This window comes from Botryllus schlosseri, chromosome 9 (assembly GCF_051294905.1).
Source record: "Botryllus schlosseri isolate E-star chromosome 9, Bs_hap1, whole genome shotgun sequence".
NCBI lineage: Eukaryota > Metazoa > Chordata > Ascidiacea > Stolidobranchia > Styelidae > Botryllus > Botryllus schlosseri.
In genome coordinates this window covers 15,553,904-15,576,991 of record NC_137244.1, presented here as the reverse complement: position 1 = coordinate 15,576,991, position 23,088 = coordinate 15,553,904, and the positions used below count along the sequence as shown (strand labels likewise).

At 40.6% G+C, this 23,088-nt stretch overlaps 1 protein-coding gene across 1 annotated transcript; it reads right to left on the bottom strand.

Moving 5' to 3' along the window:
- Positions 1-353: 353 nt before the first annotated feature.
- LOC145446219 (DNA helicase MCM8-like) lies at positions 354-23,084 on the bottom strand. Its single transcript, XM_080324458.1, has 16 exons — positions 22,968-23,084; positions 19,365-19,515; positions 18,914-19,091; positions 18,011-18,095; positions 17,546-17,642; positions 16,799-17,114; positions 15,543-15,653; positions 13,462-13,607; positions 12,736-12,953; positions 11,615-11,791; positions 8,022-8,171; positions 7,863-7,962; positions 6,534-6,671; positions 4,634-4,758; positions 3,418-3,586; positions 354-850 (listed from the first exon to the last, which is right to left on the bottom strand). Exons 1-16 carry the CDS (start codon positions 23,027-23,029, stop codon positions 677-679), a joined length of 2,397 nt encoding a protein of 798 aa, XP_080180584.1. The 5' UTR covers positions 23,030-23,084; the 3' UTR covers positions 354-676.
- Between the last annotated feature and the right edge of the window lie 4 nt (positions 23,085-23,088).

The window sequence follows — 23,088 nt, the reverse complement described above, 5'->3', positions numbered from 1 at the left end:
CCCACTGTTACAACTCTGTTTGATGATATCGGATGGTCCGCATTAATAATATACCAATTTTCCTCACTTTTAGCACTTTCTGATCGAATTTTAAAGTACACGGACCAATAGCCGAAATCCCAATGGGGTGGTTATACTTTACTGTTCTTCGAAATCACAATGAAATGTCGGTTTTGACCGTCTGAGTCTCGAGTCATATGACTTGATTCGAGTCATGCGCAATGACTCGAGTCCAAGTCCAGCCAATACTCAGATTGACTCGAGTCATTTCCGTATTTTGAGAAAATGACTCGAGTCATCAGAAAATCTTGACTCGAGTCATTACAACCCAGCTATGTACTCAATGAGTCAAGTCGATGCACAAATGTGTATTTCAAATCGATTTTCGGACACGGAAGATGAATTCGGATCTTAGCATGACAACAGGAATAATTTATATTTCAATTTTCATAACACTTATTATTTTGAAATGATGGGCAAAAAATTCAAACTATGGATTCGAAGTACCGATTTATATTATTGAGTGTATGACTGGCATTGTGCAGTGCACCATGCTCATATGGACTGTCCTTATTGTGCATTTAATCAACAAAAAATACGCAACAAAATTCCACAAATATGGACGTGGCAGTGTGACCAAGTGAACAACACGGAGGAAATGCGCCGAGAGCAACGGTCAGTTTGTTTGTAGCTTGTATATTCCGCCTCCCCTTTTCAGCAGATATCCCTGGTTATTGAGCGAATCGACAATTTGCAAAAATCTCTGTTTCTCCAGACGCAGTCCCGCTGCTACAGCAGCATTATTCATATCTGGGACAGTCATCGTGCTTTGACCCTTCCTCGAGGCCAACTGTAAAAGTGTAAGGCTGTTATCTACATAGTCCACTGTCGATCAAATGGCATGGGTCAGTCACGCCTGCGAAGTAGCATAACGTGAGGAATATGGCCAAGGTTGAAATAGAAGTGTTTCAGTGCTATGTTAGAGCAGTCTTCGTCAGTTGCGCTCTTATCCCTATTGGTCATCGTTTGGCGTATAGCAGTGTTGGGATCAAGTCACTACCATCGAGTCACGAGTCATTGCACATTTTGACTCGAGTCAAGTCAAGTCAATCTATTTTCAAAGGTGACTCGAGTCAAGTCAAGTCACTCGATTTTTGGAAGTGACTCGAGTCAAGTCAAGTCACATTTCAAGTCAAGTTGGCTTTTCGAAGTATGAGACATGATTACGTCATTGCATTTTGCTAGCTGTCTGAACTACAGATTGAGTGGTCATTGATTCCGAACTGATGAGCGAATATAGAGTTGAATATAAACGCAAGAAGGCGCTGCATCGCTCACATAAACGTAGAACTGTTGAACTGTGTAATTACCAATCGCATAGCCTCAGTTTATAGTTACCAGCCAAAATAGAGAAACAAATTGATGAGTTGCAATACATTACCCATTAACAAAAAGATATGATACAATTCGAGGTTGCACCAATGGTTGAGCTTCAGAATTATATAAACTATATTCGAATTCAATTTCAAAAAAACATTAGGTTTGGTTAAGGTAAGAACGGAGAACAGAAATAAACATTTGGCTATGTTATTACTTTACTACTAGAGTTACGACAACGTAAGCTGTAAGCTTCCATCACTTCGTTTGCGGTCAATTTATTTGTGAGAGAACAATCGAGGTTCAGTGAAACGCATGATCATTGAATGATCGGCCGCTCTCACGGGTTACACGAACATATGCAAGATTCGACATCGATGACTTGATGACTTGAAATTGACTCGTGAATTTTGCTCCGAGTCACGAGTCAATCCACATTTCTGATACGCCGAGTCAAGTCATTTTAGCAAAGTGACTCGAGCCAAGTCATGACTCGAGTCATCCCAACACTGGCGTATAGTAGGGTTACCATACGTCCTCTAAAAAAGGATTTGTCCTATTTTTTTTACTTTGTCCTCGGAGGACGCTCAAATGTCCTCTTTTTTGAGAATTCAGGTAAAATATAAGGCAAAATAGACTTAAATACAGTAAATCAGCACTAACGCTCTGGCGGGTATTTAGGGAGCTGGGCCAGAAAGTTGACCTTTCTTCTTTAGTCAACCTCCGGTTTTGCAAGTTTGAAAATTTTGAAAAAGTGTCCTCTTTTCAGATTTCTAAAATATGGTAACCCAAAGCGTATAGCCCTTATAGGCGCTTTTATCGCATCATGCTATCAACTCTTGATAAGAAGCAGGTGTTCGAGTTGACAAATTTTAATTCAAAGTCACGATGACAGCATTGTTGAATGTATGTTCCACCAATCGACTGTTATAATGATAACGGTCATTGATAGGCTTAAAGTACAGTATCACAGGGATTGTCAACAGGGTTGTAATGTCCCGAGTCATGCATGAGTGATATCACTTCAGATCAGGACAGCCAAGACAGACATTTCATTGAAACTTTGAAGTATAGTAAATTTACCACATTATTGGTACTTCGTCTATCAGTCCTGATATATGGCCAAAAACTGCTAGGACTGAGGACAATTACGATATTATGAATGCGAGCCATTCTATATCACTCGAGCAGAGTTGAAGAAAGAAGGGCGAACCCAATAGAACTCAAAACTGAACCGTGAACACAATGACTTGGACTCGGAACCATGCGACTTGGTTACAACCCTGATCGTCAGTATCATTTTAAAATTGCAATATCAATCAATCTGAGCTACGATGAAAATGATTCTACTCTTCTTGGGTCACTTCATGTATTGACCAGTGTTGGGACGACCTGAGACCAGAGGACTTAACACGATTCGAGTCACCTTGCAAAAATTATTCGGCGTTTCAAAAATTTGAATTGACTCGTGACTCAAAGCAGAATTTTCGAGTCGATTTCAAATCATCGAGTAATCCGTGTCGACTAGGTCGTCGTACCGGTCGTACGTACATGTTTGACTCAATTTGTCATTCAACCATCTTGCAAAATGCAATGAATTAAATCATGCCTTGTACTTTAAAAAGTCCACTTGACTTGACTCGTGTAACTTCCAAAAATCGAGCAACTTTACTTGACTCAATACTCAAACTACGTAGCGACTCGAAGGTAGTGACTTGATACCTACATTGGCATGGACTGGATTTGTACTCGAGTCATTGCGCACGAATCAATCAAGTCATATGACTTGAGATACATCGGGCCAGAAACTATTGTTATGCGTTTACTGAAGTAGTCGATCAACGGTATTCAAGTATAAGTAGAAGAAATGACATAAATTGACACTGGCTCAGTAGTAAACAGTATGACTTGGAGTCAGACTCGAGTCTCAACACGTCTGACTTGGACTTGACTCATTGGTGAATTGAAAATGACTCGAGTCAAAACTAAGTAAGATTGACTTGTGGCTTGGTTACGACCCGGGATCAAACTTCCACAAACCTTATGCAGAACGGAGATCAGCTTCTTAGCGGCGGCCCTGTCGCTGACGCCGGACCCGTGCAGAGAGCGGCTGAACACCAGCGAATCGTTCGCGTCGGAAAACGTGTCGCGTAGGCTGTACTTCATGATTTCGACGACATCGCGAGCGTCCTGGCCCGTCACCGTGTTCCTTTAGAATTTTGAAACAAATTTTAAAAACAAGTTTTGTTCACATCAAATAATAGTGCATTCGCATAAGGATGATACTGGGAAATGTTTGTAGAGCAAGCTCGGCTTGTTTCGCATGAACACCGGAAATTAGATTATAATTAAAATTAGGGCATACAAACATTTCACAAATTAGATTAGAATTAGATTACCGGCATTTCGTCTAATTAGTCTAATTTGAAACTGGAATTATCTAGTTTTCCAAGTCTGGCGGCACGGGAAATGAAACTATCGAGCTTTTAAACATATACACTTTTCAGCAATCTAGGGGAGAGATTAATATTCACTTTTTTTGTCAGCCGGTTCCATCACATAAATCATGTTTTCTAGGAGGTTCTATTACAAAAAGTCTTCTACGGTAACCAGTAATGCTAACCGATTCGCTGATCTCATAAAGTTTTGTGAGACGGCTTTATGGGACTGGCGCGACCAGTGGGAGACATGTGTAACCGATCGGCTCCGGAGCCATAATGACTCCGGACTATCTGGTTGCAAGACCATTCATGCGTAAGGTAGCATGCGGTATTGGGAAAGAAGAAGTGATGGTAGTTGGGTTTTGTATAGAGTTGGTCTTAGAGTATCTTGGTATGGAGTTATTACTGTATTTGGTCTTGGATTGGAAGTATTGATGTATCTATTGTGCCTGCCTTCGTTGTAATATGTCCGTCGAATCTGCAACGTGTCTCTGGGTCCAGTCGAACCTGAAGTAACTTAGCCGCATTCAGTCAGATAGCGAGGACTACGACCGAAAGGCTACACATGGTCAATGTAGTCAATGTTACTCCGAAAAGTAGAAGTACTGCGTTACTGACCACCTCTGGTACTGCTAACTACTTTCTCACCTACGCTACTTAGTGCATAGAGAAGATACGCCATAGCATACATCAATATCCCACGAAACCGTTTCAAGATGTGAATATGCCAGCTGAGATCTATTGACAGGTAACGAACTGTCGCGGCATGGCATCAGAGAGAAGTAGGCTACCCGGCTGAATGTGCAAATACCGACCTCATTTCCAGTTTTGCTCTAGCTTGCGCGAGTCGCTTCAGCGATTCCAACTGGCGAGTCGTTATTGGAGTACCGTCGTCCTGCACCCTTTCACGCCTCATCTTCAAATAGAACTCCTTCAACACCTGAATCCACATACAAAATCAGTTATGATATTTGACACGGAATCATTTTCTATAACGACAATACTATTAATAATTACACCGCCAACGTCTATCTCTCATAAACAAGCACTGAGCTATACGTATGCAGATGAGCTACATATTATATTAATGTAGGTCCAATGTACGTCACATTAGTACCACTAGGCACTAGGACAGTTACTCGATCCTATTAGTGTAGGCAGGAGGAGAGTCGGTCGCAGTAGAATGTCCGATGACGCCGCAAATAGGCAAAATGATCATTACATTATGCTGTTTAATGCTGGTTTCATTCATATAAAATGGATGATTTGAAAAACCGTATGTCTATTAGTAGGTTTTCCTCAACATGTCACGAGAGAAAGCTTGCAAAGCAGCAGTCCAAGTCTTTGAAGAAAGATGGGAGTGAGAATAAAAAGGGACACGATGATATAAACTACACGAATGTTGTTGCTTTTCTGTCGTTGTTCTTATGACGTCAAGAATGCCAAGAAAAAGAACGCACTCGCAAGGAATGCAAAGAGCAAGGGAAGAGTCGCGGAATAGAGATTAACATCGAAAAAGACCAGAGACATCGGGCACTAGGCCGAGGTGGATGCCAGTTCAAGAGACCGCAACTGGTAATTCGGCATCCTCCAATCTGTTCATTACATCACATACATTGTGTGTGTCTATATCTATAGATAACTAACCTACGGATAGATACGCAACACCCGTCGTCACGCTTGCTTGCCCGGAGGGAATTACTGCTCAGCAATCTGAACACAACATAATTGCTAATCCCATAGCTGACGACCCGAGTGCTCAAATTAAGTAAATTTGATCTTATTAGAAAGCTACTGTCGCACTGATTCTGAAAATATGCATCAAAATTTCATCAAGGCAATGGAACCACGCAGAAATAGCCTTCAAAGTCTGAAAATCGGCATTGTTCTAAACCAGTGGTTCCCAACCTTTTTCGACTCATCGCCCCCTTTTCAAGCTAAACGCCGATCATCGCCCCCCAGATTTTGTGGACCGAAAAATCGGTATACAATCTGTAATCATCGGCGGGCTGACTAAAAAAAAGGTCAACTTATCGGCTCGGTGTCGAATTTTACACTTTTGCAACTAATTTTCCGTGGTCTAACTGAAAAAAAAAAGGTAATTTCTCCGACTTGACTCCAATACAGCCGTTTTAACGCATCATCGCCCCCCTGTCGCCCCCTTCGCTATTTTTGTCCCCTGTCGCCCCCTTTGTCCATTTTCGCCCCCCTATCGTCCCCTTCGTCATTTTTGCCCCCATAGGCCGCCAAATCGCACCCTGGGGGGCGATATCGCCCACGTTGGGAACCACTGTTCTAATCAATCGCAACCATGCAGCACAATGAACATAACAATAACCCTTGCGTGCTTGCGATTGTTCAGAATAATGCCGATGGTTCAGACTTTAAGGTGTATTTCGAGCGGGTTCCGTTGCCCTGATCAGATTTTAATGTATATTTTCGAAATAAATGCGACATTAGCTTGCAAATAAGATCAACTTTATTTAATCTGAGCGCTCCGGTCGTCCCCTATGGGATTAGCAATTATGTTGCGTTCAGATTGCAGAGCAGCAATTCCTTCTGGGCAAGCAAGCGTGACGACGGGTATTGCGTATCTATACGTAGGTTAGTTATCTATACTTGATCAGATAAAAAATATGTGACGAGACTAGATTAATATGTAGTAGAAAACACTCAAAACTTTGAAAACAGAGGAATCTTGAATGTGATCCTTACCTGACACGCCTCTTCGCTTAGTGCGATGTTTGAGATAGTTTTACGGGCATGTGCGATGTACTTCCACGCTAGCGAATGCGGCACCGGGTCTACGTCTTCGCGCCTACAGTATTCCGCCAGTCGGGACTCCAATGACGACTAAGATAACACAAAAGCGATAATATTTTCACAAGTAAGAGTCCACATAGACCAGTGGTTCTCAACCTTTTTGACCTCGCGGTCCGGAAAAACTTCAAATAGAAGGTTGCGGACCGGTGAACCATCAAAAATTAATTACAAAAAATGTATGCAACTCAAATGTAATATTGGAAACTTAATTTATTGCTGCATTTTTTATATTCGATATTATTTATACAGGGTTCTATTGAAATTTCTGCAATGCGAAGCTCACGGAGTCCTGCTAAAGACCGCTACCTTGACGGTGATTGCTCGGCTTCCTTTGAAAGAAATGCAACTTTGCTGTTTACTAGAGCCTTTATTATACTGCCCAGTGTCGCCTAATTGAACTGTCCAAATTTAACAAAGTTTGTTCAACAGTCTCCTTAGTTTCACCTCCAACTTGTTCGAAACGAACTGTAGGCTACTTTGACACAATTTCGAATACAACACTTGACCATGAACTCTATATTACGACACCAATGCACAATAATAAGTTCAAAATTTCTGAATAAATTCAGAATTTTATGTTTAGTTTATTTAATTAATTGACAAGCGTGCAACTTGTCGCATTTTTGAATTGAGACATAAAATTCAAAATGGATTCAGCGGACCGGCGGTTGAGAACCACTGTTTCAGACCATGCCTGTTTCATTACGCTTCATGACAATACCGTGGGTTGATCACAACTACACAGAAATGTTATTTCCACAAACATGTATAGATTTTTACGTTATATTACATCTTTCGTATGCTTCCACAGTAAGAAAAAAGTACTGAAAACTATAATTCCATGAGTGCATAACTGCATAAAGTGCATATGCCGCTGGACAAGGAAGGTGCAGATATAGCCTTGAACAGCTTTCTAAATCTTGCACCATCCCTCCATGCTATCACAGTAATGCATGAGCGCCAAACGGAGAAGTCATGGATACCAGTGTTACTAATCAGGTCTTTGGTCTGACCCGGCTACTCTAAAACATAACCTCACTACTCGAATCATAGCAATTGTCACTCGAATCAGATTCGATTACAGGAATCATTGTGCCCAACCCGAGCAACAACGCGATCCCAATTACTGAGCGACCTAAAACTAAACTCTCCATTCCGCAGCCACACTTTCCAAGGTTCAACGCAACGGCAGTCAACGAATACATCGCAAAGCCAACTCACAGTGCTTGGACGTGATGACGTGTACACTCGCGAGTGCGTTTTCATTCCGTCCGCATGACTCGTCGACGAGTGAAATGCCATGACGTGGTCTGATAACATTCTGAAAATGCCGCAAAATACCGAAATAGCCATCACCCATGGAAGTGTGGTCAGTCTCACTTGTCTTTCTCTTCGTCGGGCTGGTCGACAAGGACGAAAACCAAATCGAATCGCGACAGCAGGGCGCCTCCCATGCGCAGATTTTCCGAAACCGTTTTGTCTTTGGTGTAATGTCCGCCTGCTGGGTTGCCAGCGGCTATAATGGAACACCTGAACGTGAGAACAATATATAAAATCAGGAAACCTGTACCCAATACCTAACCAAGGGTGAGAGGGAAAAAAATACAGTTCCTATTAAATTTTGTAGCGGATCTCCACATAATTTCTAGCAACTGATTTCGATTTTTAACAGCAAATGTGATCGGTAATGAAGTACTTCTACATTTTCGGAGGGCTGAAGTAAGATTTGCATGGTCGTACTGCTTACTCTAGTGCAGGGGTTCTCAGCCCTTTCTTTGCCGTGGCCCACCTCTAATCTCCAAGTCATATTTTCTCCTTATTTACTGATGAAATTAAAGCATAAACACGCCGGGCCATGATATGCTAAAACTTCTGAGTATTTTATGATCGTCCGCTGCTCCATTCGCTTCGCGAAACACAATGATCGAATTCCTGCATATACACTGTGTGATTGGGATTTTAGTTCCACTATTGAGGGGAATAGTATAATAATTCTGGGCCAGCTTCAAACAATTCATTGGTGAATAGGGTATTACAGAGGAGTGGAGGAAGATTTTCTTATTATGCATGCTGTACAATGCACTACATTGTATGTCACGTACTGAACCAACTGAAGTTGCGATGTCGGAATATTCAATGTTGTGATACTATCAATTCATGTGACTCTTACAATATGTACATTGATTTACAGGCATGACATTTTAAACAGACTCCAAATATTAATGCGCTCCGCTGAATCCTCAATCCATTACTATTCGTTGCAGTGGTGCAGTATACCTCCACCAGAACTTACTAATAATTTGTAATTATGGCCATTTTTAACTAGCAATAATACGACCTGCCGAAGTACGGTACATCAATTACACTTCATGACCGAGTTTATTGCACACCCCTTTCAATGGCATACGACATTATGACCCTGCTGGAATACTTGGTTACTTCAGCATTACCGTCCAGCAGGTATTATACACGCGAAATTATTTTAGTTCCTGTTAGCCATAGGCAGGCCTGTTTATTTTTGGATATTGGGTTTTATTTTTGGAGATTCTCCAAAAATAAGATTTGAAAACATCCAAAAATAAGCTTTTTTTGGATGATGTTTTTAAAGTTTTTTAGTGAAATGCACGAGTCAGAGCAGTGTAAATACTGTTGAAACCACCAGGAAACACACAAACACACACAAAAACAGCATGTGTGTGCGGGAGGGGGTCTCCGAAATGCTAAAAGTACTTCCACTCACTGGAAGGATCAGAGGCGACACGACAAGGGTTGAAGAGGCGGCATGGTATGAAATCGTGCTGGTGTGGTACGGGCGGGACCTTGTGACGCAGGCTGAATACCGCCACCTCTGCAACAATAACTTCGTCCACACGATGATGGGACTGAATGGCTACCTCCAACGGCAACAGGACTTGATCCAGGAACAGAAAAGTATGTGCCCCAAGTTTGTAGACACATGTTGGTTGTCAACTAAGAAGATGACCACTTGGTTGACTAGACACCGTACCACACTTATTATAAACGATGAAAATCCGGCCTGTGCACCTCCGCTGTAGCAGTGGATCCAACTAATCGTCCTCGATCGCATGGCCACAGAGCTGAGCACCACCGTCACAAAGATTCAGGGACTTGGCCATCTGATCGTGGAGCATCAGGATGAGCTCCATCGCCTGGTCGAACGCCTTCGAGCTCGGTGCCCAGCTGAGGACTGGGACAATGACACCCGCGGCAAGGAAGGTCCTCTGGTCATAGGGTGCTGGACTATCAAGTTCACTGAGTCACGCAATTTCGTGGAGGATCAGAGTGTGCACTGTGCAGTCCTCGACCTTCTCGAGAATATCGACGAAGAAGAGAAGCGGTCCACGTTCGAGGCAGCCAGGAGTCTTATAGCAGGGCTCATCGACGACATAAAGAAAATTGAAGTTGTCGACAATGAAATGGTTCTGCCCTGTCTACCACACCAAGTGGTGCAACCTCGTAGACAGGACAGAACAAACACTTCTTGCTCTTTTAGATTCTAATAATATAAAAAAGTGATACATATATGTAAGCTACTTTACTTGCAGCTCGGTGAATTGATCGACAACACCGAGGTGGGCTGTCGAACAAGTGGACACTTGAGTAGATAGGCCTACAGAATATCGAAGACCAATTCCAATCCATGTCTGTCCGATACAAAATGGACGTCACTTTCAAGCGCATTATTGACGAGCGACAGTTCTTTGGACCAACATGGCTCGATGTTTCCTACAATTGCGACGTTCGAAGCCGATTTCTCGAAAATCAACAGGGAGAAAGGTCTCTACCGGGCATCACCCACTTATTTTCATTTGGAGGGCATTCTCCAGGCCAAAGACTTTGTGACGAAAGTATTAGAAAGTTAGATCAAGATCACTGATGATGTCGATGTGTTGAAGAACATGAATACATGATAATAACATACTTTCGGTTAATTTTTCTATGTAGTATTAGGGCTAAAAACACCTTCGTTTCTTATTTTTGGAGATTCTCCAAAAATAAAATTTGAAAACATCCAAAACTAAGTTATTTTTGTTATTTTTGGAGAAATCCAAAAATAAACAGGCCTGGCCATAGGTAATCGTAGCCAGTGGAAAAAGCCGCCGTTTCTGCCTCCCATTTTCGACGTGAAATGCTGACTCCATACGTACCACTACGTCTCTATCAGAGTCGGATGAAAAGCTTAATGTAGCCTACGTATCATCAACTAATATGAATTTATTTTTTAGCGATTAACACAGCAAATTTTACTAAACTTACATTATTTCTAAAATTTTCCAAATGCTCTGTGGCCCACCTCAAATGCTCTTGTGGCCCACCCTTTGAGAACCCCTGCTCTAGTGGTTGTATTCTTTACTACTTATACTTGACAGTTTTACAGGCAAAATTTCTGACTGTTTACACTTGGGTTTTGCAAGGTAGAAAGCAGTTTGTTGTAGAAACCGGGCGAAATCACGGTAACTTGATATATTTCCGAAAATTCTGCCTATTTTGAGGGTCGTGGGTCATTCTATATTAGTCAAAAAGACGCACACTGCAATTTTGTAAATAGCCGGCACCAATGAAACTGGTAAAATTATGTGACCCCTCGACCAAATCTACTTTTTGAAACTATTTACTTGAGTACTTTTCAGCCCGTCACTTGTACTTCTACTCAATATAATTCTGAGATGTCCCAAAACTTGCAAGTTCTACTAATTGGGTGGAACTTTACAGAATTATTTCCACTTTTACTCAACACTGACTACTTTGACAATCTCTGTGCAAGACTACATTAGCAAAAAGTGAATATATATTTCTATGCTAGCCGCAATAATGACAGACATAACATCGTTCGTACATGCAAAAAAGCAAGCTCCTGTTTGGATAAGGCCGCCGATCAACTTTACTATCCTTTTACTACCTGTGACTGGTAAGGATGACCTAAGAATTTAAAAAATGACATCGCATAATACCTAGCCGGTAGACTGCACACCACGCCGGCTTTTGCGATGCTGATGCTTTGTTGTTCCATAGCCTCCAATAACACTTGTTGCTGAGCGCCCATCTTGTCGAATTCGTCGATACAGCACACGCCTTGGTCGGCAAGGACGAGGGCGCCAGCCTCCAACGCAGTGTCTCCGTTAGAATCTCTGTACAGCAGAGTCAAAATGATGTATTATATTAAATGATCATTTATTTAAAATAATATAGCATAATATTGAATTTAAATAGTCAGCAATTAGTAGTATTATCGATTTCCAAGTAGGTATTTTAGGCCTATCTTTAGCTAGAAAAACTGAACTAGAAGTAGAAGTAAAATCATAACCACTCGAGTAAGCAGGGAGAGTAGGCAAACATACTTGCGTACTCGGAGTACCTAAATTGAGAGCAACTACTTTGTAGTGCAATTTCCTGGCGTAACATAACGATTTGCTCTGTTTTGTAGAGGTGCACAACACATTGTGGTAAGGGGATCACGCTCAATGCCCCAAAGGGATCATGGATTACCCATGATTAAGACATCAAAACGCGCAGTCAGCTCCAATCGTGTAAAATAGGAAGACTGCCTTTTCTACATTGCCAGTAACAAAATATAGGCTAAGTGCAACTTTTGCTAACTTAATGAGAGTTAATAATTCCACTTTTAATATTAAACTCAAAACCCATGGCAGGCCTTAAGACTTAAGATCGATATATACATCAGGAACACCTAGAATACAGCAAAAAGAGGAGGTTGTGAAACTAGGTTTCTAAAAGATTGGCTGGCTACAGTTAGAGAGAACAAACCTATATGAAGAAGAAACACAAGTAAACAGCTAGCCACCATACGTAACACAACGTAACTCACAGCCGACTGACATAAACCTAAACAAACTCAAGAAGCGACATCCAATTAGTATGTATAAAGGATAAGCCAGCGACATCTATTCACTCCATAATTACTACTCTAAATTACTCCAGTAACAGTAACCCAGTGATAACCAGAACTAGGAAGGATATCTAGAACTAGACATCCCAGCAGTAACCATGTTATTGTGATGATAAATTTCAAATTACAATTTCTCCTGTGCACCGAGTATATTCTTGGGCTAACCTTGATAAAGTCACGGAGAGTCCGCTGCTTGTAGAAGTATTCCCGCAAACATACACGCCACGCGGAGCCAACCGGCTGGCGGCGATTAGCATTTGGCTTTTTCCCATACCCGGATCTCCAACGATGAGAACGTGCGAATCCCCACGGAATGGAACGCGGTTGTCAGAAGGCTTGCTGCTAACTTGGTCGCCGCCGAATAAAGCCAAAACGATTCCTGCCTGTGAGCAATTTTCAGCAGATAATATCAAGTAGTAATACTCGTCACATCAGAATCATGATAAGCGTCGTGATTTTAACTTCTATTATTTTCATCCGCCCAAGACACACGAGGCGAAATAGGATAGACCAGTGGTTTTCAACCATATGTGCAAATAATAGATATAAATCTTTGATCATAATACTAATCTCTGCGGTACTGACATGGTGCAAAACAACCCCAATTTTACTAAAGGTCTTTTTACTGTAACCTGCCTACAATGAAATTTCCATTAAATTGCCAATTTTTAAGTGACATTTGAGAGCATTCGATGTGCGTTTCTACGACTCCAACGTGTGTTATTAAATTTTTCCACAGCCCTGGTTGGATTTATTACCTAAATAAACACAGAAGTGAGAGTAGTCGCCAAAATCACACACAAGCGAAAGGCCTAAACGTATAGAACACTCGTAAAATGTACAAGTACACAGTTTCTGACGCACTCGACAGATAAAAACAGTTGAGCTTACTTTCACCATTTCCAGTCCGTAGATGGTGGGGCACACGGACGCCACCAAGAGCGAGAAGACGTCTTCTTGAGACTGCATCAGAGCTATGCCGTCCATGTCAGTTTTGGTGAATTCAAGCGATGTGTTGGCGTCAGCCCCTCTGCAATCTGTAAAGTCACATTTTTTCACTAGGAACATTGTGAATATACAGCTGCAGCTTGACAAATAGGCAGTCGAGTGCACGGAGCCATCAAAAGTTCTTAAAATATATGTTTTCAATTTATTGATGACCAAATTTAGATGCAGATGTAGATATACATTTTACCAGGCTAAACGCTATTCGTACAGATGGCAGAATATGTAAAAACACCAGTTCCTATCAAACAAACACAAAATTTATAATAGCGGATGAGAAAATAGGTAATTTGAAAATTCGAACATAAAATACCGTTGCGTTGACTAACAAACGGGTAACATTATACGGGTAGCATTATACTGTTATGTTGACTAATAAAAAAATGGTATCTCTACTAGACTCTCGGAAAACTCGTTCTAACGTAAATTAGGTTGTGGTTGACGTTTTTTTTTAGTCAACCTCACTGTCACTGCTGTCGAAATCCAGATTTCGTGTCATTTATGGTGCTATAAAGCAGTATTGGGATCCAGTCACTACCTTCGAGTCACGAGTCATCTCGAGTCTTGCACATTTTGAGTCAAGTCAAGTCAATCGATTTTCAAAGATGACTCGAATTAAGTCAAGTCACTCATTTCTTGGAGGTGACTCGAGTCAAGTCGACTGGAGTCAATTGACAAGTCAAGTCACAATTCGAGTCAAATTGAATTATCGAAGTATATGATTGATGATGCAAAGTCATTACATTTTGCTGGGTAAAAGACAGATTAATTGGCATTTATCTTCAATCAAATAACAAATATAAAGTTATATCGCTCACGTTGTATCGCTCACGCACACGTAGAACTGCTAATAAATAATATGTGAGTAGCTGCATAGCTACAGGCTACAGTCTGTTATTATGAGCCAAAATCGAGAATCGAATACGAAGCCTCGAGAAGTTGCAACAAAATGATATACCCAGAGATACATCCGTGAGAATAGAAAAGCATAAACTGTATATGTTTGATTCAAATCATACAAGAGGGTTGGTAAAGGTGAGCACTGCGCAATGTAAGCACTGAGCCGTCTAAGAGACAAGATACGTTGCTATTGGATTAATCTACTACTACTACGTGAAAGAAGATAGAGAAGCACTGGATTCAAGTTCACCGAAAACTCAGTTATTCTGTTCTACAACAACCCAGGTTTCATCTTTGTAGATGATCTCAATAACAATATTTGATCTGTTGCTGTTGTATGCTGACCGTAATTGTCACTAACGAAAGCCTAAATTTGATTTCAATTCATGAAAATGAGAAAAATACATACCGAAAAAATTTGACGTGATAGAGAAATTCTGACGACAGAATCGGATTCAGCAACCTAAAATTAGCCTGAATCAATCATTAAAATTTTAAGGGCAAATTTTTTTTTGAAATTTCTAGACAAGTGTAATTTTATGGGTCGAAAAGAGCTTCTGATTGAACGAAGGTAGAGAGTTACTGGATTCAAGTTCACCGAAAACTCTCTCATTCTGTATTACAACAACCCAGGTTTCATGATAGATGCTTTCAATAACAATATTTGACATATTGCTGTTGTATGTATGCTTACCGTGATGTCTCTAACGTAAGCCGAAATTTGATTAATTTATAAAAATAAGAAAAAAATGATACGGAATAAATCTGACGTGATAGAGAAATTCTAACAACAGAACGGATTCAGCAACTTTAAATTAGCAGCCCAAATCGTTCATTAAAATTTTTGGTGCAATAATTTTTTCGGAATTTTTAGACTAGTGTAATCTGTAACTCTCCCCATTGCTGTGAGCTAAACAGGAAGGTTTTGAGCATCATTAATTGTCGCACTTGACCATGATTTAATCTAGATGTCAATGTCCAAGATATAGCACCTGATTATTGCGCAAGAAAATTGGGTTTTGCGACATCTCCAAAGTGGACACATACCGACATTAGTATCTGCTTACCTTGCATATTCCTTCGTCTGGTGTTGCTAACGTGATTCCCTTCCAGATACATCGTAGACATGCAATTATCGTCTTTCGATTTTGTTTCCGTTTTCCTGTCTCTCATTATACCTGGAAACCAAAACAAACGCAGGTGATGCAATCAGTTCGATATAGCGATCGCCACACAAACATCGACTATCATCGCCAAGATGAAGATTATTTTATAGGAGATAAATAGCCTACTTCCAGATGTCATACTCTGGATACCCAGAGAAGCATATCCCTGATTCATATTTTCGAATGCAAATCAGAACAAGGTAAAGACTCGAATTTGTTACAAAAATCGTGTTCAACTGGAACCTAATTGGAAAATCTGGGCTCAAATTCAGAACAGGAGCCCCAATCATATCCGAATCAGGAAAAAATGATCAAATTTGTTTTTAGCATATGCATACAATCACGATCACCTACAGTAAGTAACGGAGATGAGCATGGTCTTGGATATGAAAAAACTAGTTTTGGCTCAAAAACCGAAAACTGTCGACTAGATGTGGTAGTGGCCTAAAAACAGAAATACTTGAGTAAGTGGTGCAAGCAGGCAAGACCTACTGCGGCACTCCGAAAAGTAGAAGTAATCCATTACTGACCTCTGACTTTTCTAGTCAAATTTCAGCAAATTCCTAAACTCAATGGAGACCAAATCCGTTATTATGATTAAACCAGTGGTTCTCAAACGGGGTTTCCGAGCAAGCCTCAGGGGTTATGCCGGAGGCCAAGACTATCTACGATTTGTGATAACATGCCTGTCTTGGCTATCATCGGCTGGGGTTGCAAGAAATTAGGCGCGATCATGCAGTAGTCAAATTGTGTGCAGTGGCATACCGAGGAAAAGTTGGGATTTTGGCATTCTGGAATACATATTCTACGTCCGATATTTATCAGCTCCTTCGCAATTTAGCAAAAGGGACTGGAGCAACACCAAGGCACACATTTCAAACAGGTCTCTGAAAGGGAATTGGAGAAGTCACATTTATTTATAATAAATATTCATTATACTGTATTCATGTGTGAAAATCATATTTTAATGGTCTTGTTCTTTTAAAACTCTGTTAAAGCACTGTTCATTTTGTGTGCATCCGTAACCTGTAGTAATGAAGTGAAGGTGCAGTTATGTGTGCAGTTAGTTTTGTGCCACAGAAGGCTTGCAGGTTAGCGTAAGGGTTCCCAATGTTATTAGAGCTAAGAACCACCGATTTGATCTAACACTGACTTACCCGTAACAGTCACAACGTCCCCAGGAGAGGCGTTATCGATCAGATCGCGCGTCAACTCTATCTCGATGGCTCGCGGCACTCTCCCAGATTCCCGATGCAGGTCGGAAAGCTCCTCCTGTAACTTCACGCTCTGCCAGTCCACGGTTTGCGTCAGCGGGTGGCCGCGAAGCGCCGTAAACCTCCTGCCGTAACATGCCGAGTCGTCGCACGAATTCGGTGTAACGCTTATATGATCGAGGAAGAAAAGCACTTGCATTCGGCCGCATTCGTCGCACTTGAAGGCCAACTTGGTGCACACAGGCTTGACGTTGCCGACCTGAAATGTTCTTCGTCATCTCCAAAGTAGCGATAAAAACTTACTTTTATATAATTTAATAGGCTGCAATTCCGTGTAGATTCAAATGTAGATAGATCCAATAGAGGAGTCGGGAAAAAGTCTTGGGAATACATTTTTAGACAGTACACACTGACTTAACTATAGCTAATTTTACATTAATTATTACACTGCTGTCAATCTAGCTATATGAAAACAAGTACCGGTAACTAAACAGTTGGTAAAATAACAAGTAAACAGTACAAACGGTACGACACTAATAATGGTACGAGAATGAAGAAAAGTGCACATACGTGGCTTCATTGTTGCAAAGTGCGAAAGGATATGACTAAAATATTTCATACGGAATTCAAATAAACCTTCGTTTTTTACGGTACATGGCACAGCCTTGCAAAATGGATGACAACTGATACCTTCACCACTGTCCCTTTCACAGCAACAAACTGACCGTAGCTTCTGGCTTTGAGCTCCTTTAACGTCATCAACGAATCTAGGTTGTGGATTCTGGCACTGAAACAGAGGTGGTCAGTGTTTGCAGTTTTTCAGAGCATGCTCAATATACCGGTATTTCAGTTCCCACTTCCACTTGAAATAGCTTTGACATGTATTGGAAATTGCTACTTCTACCTGTGATTGAGTTGAAATTCACAGCGTTACTTCTACTTCTACTTGAATAGCAATGCTTACTACTCTGAACAAATCTGCTTGCGTGACAACATTTGCTCACATCAAAATAGCTCATATGGCATTGTTCTGTATGTGTTGATTGACCAATTGACCATGTTCTGATTATATTGGTGAGTCAGTATTTGCGAGCTAGAGATAGATTTGTGCATTGACTGGCAACTTGTGCCCAAAATCTTATTATCTAAGCTTACATGATAACTGGTACATCAGGTTGGTCCTTTTCCTCAAATGCCATCTTCCGCAAAGTTTCCATTGCCGCCTGGTGGGTTGCAAGACCTGCGATATACACCAAAAGTCAGCTAGTACACTGGCATTTACAGCTTGAAATGAGATGTGGTATTTAGAGGTGACACAGATAAAGTGTAGGACCATTTGCACGTTTGGTCAAATGGATTACGTCATACCAACTCCTCCCTTCCTTTCAAGGTTTCTAGGGCAAGAGATCAGTTGAAGGATAGATTTAGATTGTTTAATGAACGAAATCGCATGGACAATGCCAACAGTATTACAACCACAGAACATTAGTTCATATTAAAACGCTTCATGAACAGTAGAAACCATTATGCATGGGTGATAGGGATGCAATATTCTGAAATTGAAAGCAGTGGGTTATGATAAAAGGAGAATCAATATTTTACTGCTCCGTTTGTGCTGCAGGAGTATGCTCAAAAGAACTCACTGATTAGAAATGTTTGCATAAGTTGAGAAAAAAGCGGTCACTCATGTCTTATTCGAAATATGCTATCTCTGTTGCAGTGAACAGCACGTAGTTATCCGCACTAGGTCTATGTAGTGCACTCTATAAGGAAGTAACCAAAACATGTACAATTTTACAACAAGGTTTCCTCGTCTTCTCTATTATACACACGCGCAGTTGAACTGCTCTCGTCTTGCTTCGTGGCGTAGTTGGTTACGCGTCGACATTCTGCATCCAAATATATATTACTTGTTGGTTTCGCATCCCATTAAGGTCATGTTTTGAAAAAGTGTCGCAAATTTTTTCATAAAAACCCACCGGTGCCAATCGGTCAAATACCACCACAGATAACCAACAGATAAAGTTAGTTAGAATTAGTCAAAGTCTTGATACAAACCGATGCAACTTAAGATGCGGTCAGGACTATTTAGTAGTCTTTCTTCAAAGTCTGTCAAGTTGTTCTTGATAATTCTATGAGAAGCAATGTCCTTATAGTCGATGCTTATACTTTGATTTTTCAGGATTGCGTCTTCATCACAGGCTGCCAAATACTCCGCCATATATGCTTCCAATATCTAGGCAGTAGACAGACTTCTGAATGTGTCTACACGCTACAAGGAATTACAATGTTCATTTTAAGGAGTTTGAGTTACATATTGCTTTCAAGATGCAATTTTTCTGCTAATTTTATTCTTCGTAGAGCAGCAGCAATCAAACATTATGATGTCCTTATTCTGTTAATGATCATAAAATAATCAGAAGACGATGCCACTAGATAGTTGAACAAAATTAATTTTCTTACTACGGCTCAAAGAGGCACCAGCACGCTGCAAACTTCACTAGCATACCTGCACCGTCTGCACAGTCCATGACCCAGGAACATATTCTTCTGTTGGAAAATAGAATTTCCAGGCTTTGTACGGGCAATGTGGATCCGGTCGGACATTGACTCTCGGCGGGGCCTCCTGCACGATTTGCGGTTCGTTTCTACCTTTGAATCTAAAGTGCAAACCGTATGGTATGATCATCTGTTTCATTGCAAAAACCGTGAATGTTGTTTAATCGTTGCAGATCCTGCACTCGGAGGTTGTCAGGAGCAGGGCATGGTATGGTATGGAACGAGAATTTTCCATACTCCATATTTGCCTTACTCTCTCCATACCATACTTGCAATTTTCCATACCATACCAACATTGTTCCATACCATACTTGATACATATTCCATACTTTCAAATACTTCAATATCATAAGTATAGTACCTTTTATAGCACCTATATTATTGATATTTCGGATGTCATTATTGCTTAAACGAGCGAATATAATGCGAATCTAATTACTTCGGTAAGTTTTACAGACTCTGTTTTGGTGAGGTTTAGTTCACGGTGGTGAGGTGCCGTGTACGACTACTCTACAGCTTCCGCGATCAAAATGAGATAGTGAGCAGCGATTGTTATCTAGTACTGTCCATAAAAGGGACTTGCAACATACAGCCCGCGGGCCGGATGCGGCCCGCAACAAGATGTTTTCCGGCCCGCGGACAGTTTCCCGTCTTACATGATAATGGGGCCCGCGGCCCCAGTCTGCCAAGATTCCCCCTACTAGCCTAAACGTCAAATTTTACCGACTGTATGTTATTATATAGGTGTGCGCACTGTGCAGCGTGCGAGAGTGGAGCTTACGCGTTAGTTCTTTGAAGCGAGAAGACTTGCATTATCGGCATTTACGATGTGCTGAACCCTAATGAATTGATTATTGGTAAATTTTGGGTACCGGACTTATTAAACGCTTTGAAATCATAATTAAGGATTGCATCGTGAGTTATTTGATCAGAAAGAAGCAGACACGCCGGCGCCTGTATGACAATGCTATTCTCAAATCAACCTTGTATGGTCATTATCGGCGAGAAATGGCTTTGAAGTAACTTGCTGTCGATAAAATACATTCATTAAATACGATTTATTCCTTGTATACATGGGCGAATAATTTATCCATTCAGCATTCCAGCTTTCCAAGTAGGCTACCTAATTTTCCTATTTCCTTCCGGCCCGCCGACTAGAAAAGTCACCCGCCCCTGTTCCATAAGGATATCATCTCATTTCCGGTACATTGGCATGAGGCACATGCAATTTTGAAGTAAATACTCGCAAAATAATTTATAATATAGGCGCACCCATAAAATATCCCAGCTGCAGGCGATCTGCGTGATTGTTAGTACAGTATTTGGTTGGGGTTAGCGTGCCGAGAATTCCAAATTTACATCTACCCCGCTCCCTGATCTATAATCCTCATGAGAGATCGTTTGAAATATGACCAATAAGATATCTCGGTATGTAAATAGTATAGATGTGCGGACAATGTTTCGGAAGAAATGTAATTATCAATCACATTGAGCATTTAGTTCGTTGCATCATGATTGCTCGTAATCGTAAGCTGTCGTCACTCAAGGAATGAGGTAGTTGGAGTAGCCTAGATTACCAATTATTGCGTCATATGATAGACTATGCTCGGAGACGTCGTGTCTAGACTCGGGAGAATATCGGATCAACATTACAGTTGTCATTATTACATCACAAAATCATGTCATTCCAAGTGCTCCTAAAACCGTTGCACAAGTGCGTATTTGTTCCTACACAGTGTTCAATAGTTCACGTTCACACATAACAAAATCGATCATATTCCGTGAACAGCGAACAACATACGCTTCGTGAAGCTTGCACAGATCACGATAAAATGTATAAAATTCCAAAGTATGGAAATGTCATTCCATACCATAGATTAAAATCTTCCATTCCATACCATACCTGCATTGTTCCATATTCCATACCAAAATATCGATCCATACCATACCATACTTCCATACCATACCATACCATACCATGCCCTGGTCAGGAGTAGAGTAGGTTTTTTGTTCTACTTCAAGTGGCTTAGTTGTTAGACTATTTCCCCTTCTTATTCAACACTCGACGATTTGGATTTCAAGTTTTGTCAATTGAGTCATGTTCAACTGTTGATATCAAAACGACTTGCATTCAAAATATACTAATTTTTCTCACTCTTAACATGTTCATTTAAACAGAATAAGCCCTATTTTTCAAGTAACTGTACTGATAGACGAGATACTAACTTTACTATTCATCAAAGTTATATTGAAATCCCAATCTTGTGCTGCCTACAATAGCTAGTAATTTCTGCTGTTTATACCCTTCTAGCATTTAATATACTAAACCAGTTGTTCCCAACCTTTTTCGACTCATCGCCCCCTTATCAAGCTCGATACAAATTTCGCCCCCATACTTACGGATTCGAAAAACAGGACATATAAACGGGATATTTATTCACCAAACTCTGAACACTGGAAAATTGACTAAAAAAAGTCATTTTTCCAAGTAGGCTAGATGCTCGGAAAACTGGTTATTGCGTCTACTTTCCTTTCAGTTAACCTTTTTTTAGTCAACTTTCACGTCATATGCAAAATAAGCTGTCTTCCCATGCATCTTTTGGTTGTGTTAATTAATATATATCTCTGAAGTCTGAACGTTGTAAAATTTTAGGCCCCTTGTTTCTCAAAATCGCCCACGTTGGAAACCAAAAGATCATTATGTATAAGACATAATATTGAAACATGCCACGAGGGCGGTAATGGACAAAATCGAGACTTCAAAACTTACAGTTCTAGGTATCTTCCACAAATAATGCAAGTCTACATGGAAGTACCACGTCTGACATGTGATCATTGAAGTAATTCACTTTTTGGCCGTGCAGGGAATTTGAATACTTCAGTGTGCTTTTTTACCAGGTATTGATTGCACAGGTCATACCAGTGAGGCTTTGAACTGTTACAAAATGTTGCCACCACACTCACCACATCTGCATAGCAGTGGTTCTCAACCACCGGTCCTGCCAGTCCGACAGGTATATTAAAATTTTATATCTCAATTCCAAAATGCAAGAAGTTTAGTGCTTGTCCATTAATTAGAGAAATGAACATTGAATTTTAAATTTATTAACGTCATTCTTGCATGGTGTCGCAATCAAGAGTTCAGTCTACTTTAGGTGTTTGTCACAATGGCAAAGGGGTGATAAGAAACAGAAACAGTCAAAACGTAGCCTGCATCTCGTTTCGGAGAAGATATATGTCAAGGCTACATATACTTTTAAACAAACTTCAGTTTGGCCGTAAAATAGAGCCTATAGCAAATAGCTAAGTTGGATTTCTTTCAAAGGACAACAAACAATCCCAATTAAGTTAGTGGTCTTTAACATTGCAGAGACTTTAATAAAACCACATACCGGTACATATATTTAGTACCAATAGATATCAATAAATGGAATTTTCAATATCATATTCAAGTTGTGGTAACGATATTTAGGGTGCATTGTATTTTAGTTTTACCGGTCCACGAGGTCAAAAAAGTTGAGAACCGCTGGTCTAAAACACTGTTCTAACTGACCTATTTGCATAGCTACCAGACTTCTTCTTCCATTTTTCTCGATCTTGATCTTGCTTCTCCATATTCTAAGCACTGATTAAATCTCTTACGGCAATTACTGTCACACTAGCCTGCATATTGC

Bases quoted from the DNA above. Each gene is read 5' to 3' on its own strand.
- LOC145446219 (XM_080324458.1), bottom strand. From the start codon at position 23,029: ATGGAGAAGCAAGATCAAGATCGAGAAAAATGGAAGAAGAAGTCTGGT. The intron at 19,092-19,364 runs GTATGCTAGTGA...TCTACTGCCTAG, and splicing joins GGACTGTGCAGACGGTGCAG to ATATTGGAAGCATATATGGC. The intron at 13,608-15,542 runs GTAAGCAGATAC...GTGACTTTACAG, and splicing joins CAGACGAAGGAATATGCAAG to ATTGCAGAGGGGCTGACGCC.